The 5236-nt window shown below is 40.2% G+C and overlaps 1 protein-coding gene across 1 annotated transcript in view; it reads right to left on the bottom strand.

The window, feature by feature from the left end:
- Nucleotides 1-2579: 2579 nt before the first annotated feature.
- Nucleotides 2580-5236, bottom strand: part of kcng4a (potassium voltage-gated channel, subfamily G, member 4a) — a 28667-nt gene continuing 26010 nt past the window's right edge. The window contains exon 3 of the mRNA XM_067389213.1: nt 2580-4203. Within this exon, the coding sequence (XP_067245314.1) occupies nt 3337-4203 (867 nt within the window). The 3' untranslated portion in view covers nt 2580-3336. The remainder of the gene's footprint in view (nt 4204-5236) is intronic.

Below are 5236 nucleotides of genomic sequence, written 5' to 3'. Positions count from 1 at the left end.
GCCTCCTCCTAGAGCCTTTGATTCATTTTTAAAACTTTGCCTTTAAAGAAAAACTAGGAATCAATCACAGCTGTCTGTCAAAGACACTGAGGTCTCTGATGTTCAGTGAAACCTCCACCTAGACTGGAACTACTGCAATGATGACGCTTGTGTGATACAAAGAAGAGGAATGCTTTAACTTTCCAAGCGAGACTCTTTCCAGAATTTCATTGCCACACTGCAGTACATCTATGGTCAAGTTGTCAGCTAAGATTAATGGGAAGCTCACTTCCCCATTTAGGCTTTTACCATCATGACAGACAGAGGGGGGAAAAATTACACTGTGTCGGAGCGATGCAATACGTTCGCAACGTCCAGCAATTTGTCTGTCCACAGTGAAAGCAAAAAGAGCTGTTTGAGTTCAATGAGGCTAAGTTTAGTTACATGACCAGTGACTCTTTCTTTAATCTATACTACCGACTGTGTATTTGAAAAAGAATGTTCATGCTGAAACCTGTGTACTGCTTTAGATGAGATGAGATTAGACAGTGCAATTCAGTAGCTGCTGTATATCTAGATCACTATAATGTCAGTCAAAGTTCACAAGTCCATCAAATCCATTTACAAACAAACAAGTCAGACTGACTGACAAGCCAATGCCCAGTTATAACCTCACTGACATACAAGATCAAAAATAGAACTGAATACTGAGAACTCAAACATCTGTTCACTTATAGCATCTCTGCCAACTGGCAGCTAAATGTAGTGATTAAGCTATATGAAGTGATAAAAAGTCACATTTGAACCTGAAATATAGTATGATGACAACATCACAGATATGCCAATAGAAGCATCCAGACAACACTGCAGAACTCATACCACTCATGAATAGTTAAAAGGATGTAATGAGAAATACAACTTTCCTTGATCTTGAATATAGCATGTAACTATAATAACTGAAAACAGTTCAAAAGTCCATTTAATGACACTACGCTGCAAAAACTACTTGTTCCAAAAGCTTAAAATGTCTGACATCAGAAACACACATTTATTAACTTAAATTAAGAAAAATAAAACATTCTAAACACATTTGTGCTGTTTCTGGCTTTCACTTTGCATATTATAACGTTAAAAAACAATTCACTGAAGTTTATTCTTAACAAGTTCATTGATCATTACACTCTGACCTTCAACAGTTTATGTGTCATATTTCAAGTTGCTGTTATTAAAAGATTTGCTGTGCATAAGCACAGAAAAAGTGCTGTTACTGATTGCTGAAATGCTCTGAAATGTCAAAACATACACATACGCATACATCATTGACTTATTGCTCAGATTGCACTGTAAATGTCTTTACTTGATGAGAAAACTAAATCTTAAATCTACCACACTTTGAAATCTAAAAATCAACTTATCCATTGAATAGGAATCAATCTTACCATCAAGTATATCTGATGGATGGCCTCTTAAACCCTTCTTGATGCTTTCTACATCAATCACTGGTGCCAGCAGAAGACACTTGCCATCTAGATATGGCCTCTCTTGATAAATAATGGCATATGATACATCATTCAAACTATCCTTCAACAAGATTTCTCAATAAGCACTGCGGCTAAAAGCATCTTTATAGCTGAGCTGATGGCATATCTCACGAAGATTCCCCCCCATCTAATGCTGTTAAATGGTGCAGATGGTTATTAAGTTCATATGAATTGTTATTGCAATAGAATACATTCCATCAAAATGGTTAAGAATATGGTTTTCTCTTCCAGGTTATGTTACATAACAGTTTAAGATCAGTATAACGTGAACACAAATTTAAGCACTAAACATTAGGACGCTGATGACTCAATGACCCGCAACACAATTTTAGTCGTGCATTAAATGTAGCTGGCATTTATCATCAACATTGCTGCGGAGCATGCCATGATTTCATTTTTTGGCTTTGTTTATCTTCATTGAAGCTCTTTACAAGTCAGTACCATTATCAAATATATTCTTATCCTCCTTTTCTGACGACTTGAGAGATTGAAGAACATAATGATGACATTTCTAGTAAGTGATATAGTGATTTTGACAGAAATGTTTGACTATCTGGGTAGTGTACTTACTATGTAACTTGAGAGTGGACTAAGACCTGATCCTGGCCCTGCTTGTGTATCGTGAAAGAAAAACAAGTGATAAACAGGTTTAACCTTTACATTAAGAACGAGCTGATGTCCATTTAATGATTCAACCAGCTGATTAATCCTGAGAAAAGCTACACGTGTAATTTGATTGGTCCATCAAAGCCTCTTTGTTTCCTCTGTACCTTTTCCGATTCATGACTCAGCCTTCTGGGACTTTCAGCACAGTAGCAAGGCTGTTTATCTGATGCAACATGACTGAATAATTGGATTAGATGTGCAAATTTGTGATTTGTTGACAAAGCAAAGTCCGTCACAGGATCTGACTCCAGAAGAAGTTTTTTTTTTTTTTTCCTCTGAGTATTTATTTCATGTTTTTCCCCAGCCTCATCAAGATCCCCCCATCAGCCCTGCAAGCATTGGGCAGGAGGACAATTTTGTGACCTTACAGAGAAGCTTTTCACATGGGGGCATCAGACTCTCTTAGGGAGAAATTGGTAAGAAGAAGAGAAGATGATGAAAACAGGGTCGACCTCACTGAGGTCACGACATGGCTGAATCTCAACTCTAGCAATAACACTAAAACAATCATAGCTTTATTACTCCGTAACTGTTGCATCTCCTCAGAGCTGGCAGATGGCAGGGGCACACATGTGCTATTTCGTAAAATGAAGTAGAAGAGAACAGGGTGACTGTGTCTCAAAGAAGAGGATTAAAAAAAATCCTTCCATGAACACTAAAAAACAGGACAAGACTCTGAGATTACTGCTGTTTTTATTTGGAGCTGTTCAAAAGCCATTGCATGTCCGTCCCGACCAACGCAGAAAATTATATGCATTATGCACATTTTCTAGAAGAGCAATTCTTGCATTTAAAACAGTCCACAAAAAGCACATCTTTGGATTTGTTAAAAAATGCAGAAATTTCTCAGTCGTATGTCTAACGGTGTGGAAAAAGGCTCCAAAGTTAAACTATGTAGCTTTATTTTTTACTTCTATTGCATGGATTTTCATGGAGTGCTAAATCTGACATAAGTCCACAGTGTAAATATGAGGGAAATAGTACTTCAATGAGATTCTTCAGGAAGACAAAATACTGTATGTTCAAGGCCCTTTAACTCTTTAGACAGAGCTGTCCATGAAAATTCACCCTGTCCACTGCAAAAGGGTTCAGTATGAGGGAAGGGAAGCACAGGTTTTAACTATAGAAGAGTACAATGGTTGTGCATCACTTAAAAGGCTCCAGCTGGTAACAGGTGCTTGTTATTCCCGGAAGTCTCTCCACCGTTCCCGAGGAGAGCAAGGTCTTCAACAGAGCCTGGCGTCTCTGTGTCTGGAGTAAGAACTAGTCTAGGAGGAGGAAAGTCCACCCATCCTCCATCCTGCTCTTCCTCGGCACCTGCGGTAGCAGCTGCGGCTGCTGCACACTCCTCCTTAAAAAGCCTGTCATGCTCCTGTTTCAACTCCTGGTAGGAGCGGGAAAACATGTGGAAGATGGAAGTGGCTGGGAAGGCCATGATTAGGATCCCGCTCAGAATGCTGCTGAGCGCCACTACCTGACCGGGGATGCTCCTGGGCACCATGTCCCCATAACCTACTGTAGTCATAGAGATTATTGCCCACCAGTAAGAGGCGGGAATGCTGCTGAAATCCTGTACTCCGGTAAGCTCGCTCTCTGCCAGGTGCACCAGTGGTGAAAAGAGCGTCACGGCAACACAGAGAAAGAGCAGCAGCAGGCCAAACTCGCGCATGCTCCGTCGCACCGTCAGCCCCAGCGTTTGCAAGCCCAGAGAGTGGCGGGCCAACCGCATCACGTACAGGATCCGAAGGGCACGTAGGATCCGCAGTACCAACCCAAGCTTGTCCAAGTAGCCCTTACCTCCAGAGGGTCGCTCATTTTCGTCAGCGGGGGTTTCTCCCACGACCAGAGACACGTAGTAGGGTAGGATGGCCATGGCATCGATGATGTTCAAAGGACCACGGAGGAACTCCAGCTTGCTTTGAGCCTGCACGAACCGTAGCAGAAACTCCAGGGAGAACCAGGCCACACACACCGTCTCTACGATGAACATGTGCTGGCATTTCTGGGAGCACACACCCTGCGGAGAGAGAGGATGTGAAATTAATTTAATTCCCAAATCAATTATTTTTAATAAAAAGACATTGGATCTAAATTCAAAATCAATGCGTTTAGGCTTAGCTTATTAGAAGTAGAAAAAAAACTGTGAAAGGGAGATTTAAAATAAAATACCTCAGAGAGCAAAAGGTTGGTCAGTAACACAAAAAAGGAGGAAGGGAAATGGATAAGATAAGGATAGGGCAGATAGCCACAACATTTTCCAGAAAAACTCAGTGTTTACTTTTAGTATTCAAGTCACACTATCCGATAAGTCAAGCTGTATCAGTTAATTAGCCAGAGTCAGAGGTCAGATTGAGGCGGTGGGGGAGGGAGAGCTAACAGAAAAGAAAAACCAGACCATTTTGACCTTGAAATGCCTGAATTAAACACTCGATATTCAGCCAACATGCTGGAAGTGATACAAATTGGATTTCTCCTTTCATGTGACATGCCTCTAGATGTGATCCTTGAAACTATATATATCTGATGCAGTCAGATCTAAAATCACACATTCTGTTAACATATTGTATGCATATCATCATAATAAGTGCCTTGCTAAAATCTTAAAAACCGGGGGAGGAGCAAGCAGAATCAGTGGAAAGATGCTGAGATAGCAGATTTAATTAATATTTGGTGAGATGCATTAGTTCAAACAAAACTCAAGGGAATATATCACAGTCATGCCATGTTAGCAAATTAGCTGTTCAATTTGCAGTTACTTGAAGACCTTTGGTGATGTAACAGTTTTGTTGTTGTCATGTTGTCACATGTAAAGCATGTGATGTTATTGTTTCTGTATATGCTCCCTCACAGGTGGTCAACTGCCTGTTCACAATGATGCAGGTATGTGTAATTTACAGTATAAACACAAATGTGAACAGTCAAAGAAAAAAAGATGACATCTCTCAACAAATATTCAGAATAGTGCGGTAAGATCTATGATGTGAAACATAGCCACAGACAGAGAACAAGAATTGTAAGAAATAATTGATGACGGACTGTCACACTTTGGG

This window comes from Chanodichthys erythropterus, chromosome 7, assembly GCF_024489055.1.
Source record: "Chanodichthys erythropterus isolate Z2021 chromosome 7, ASM2448905v1, whole genome shotgun sequence".
Taxonomy (NCBI): domain Eukaryota; kingdom Metazoa; phylum Chordata; class Actinopteri; order Cypriniformes; family Xenocyprididae; genus Chanodichthys; species Chanodichthys erythropterus.
This window is presented reverse-complemented; position numbering and strand designations above follow the sequence as displayed.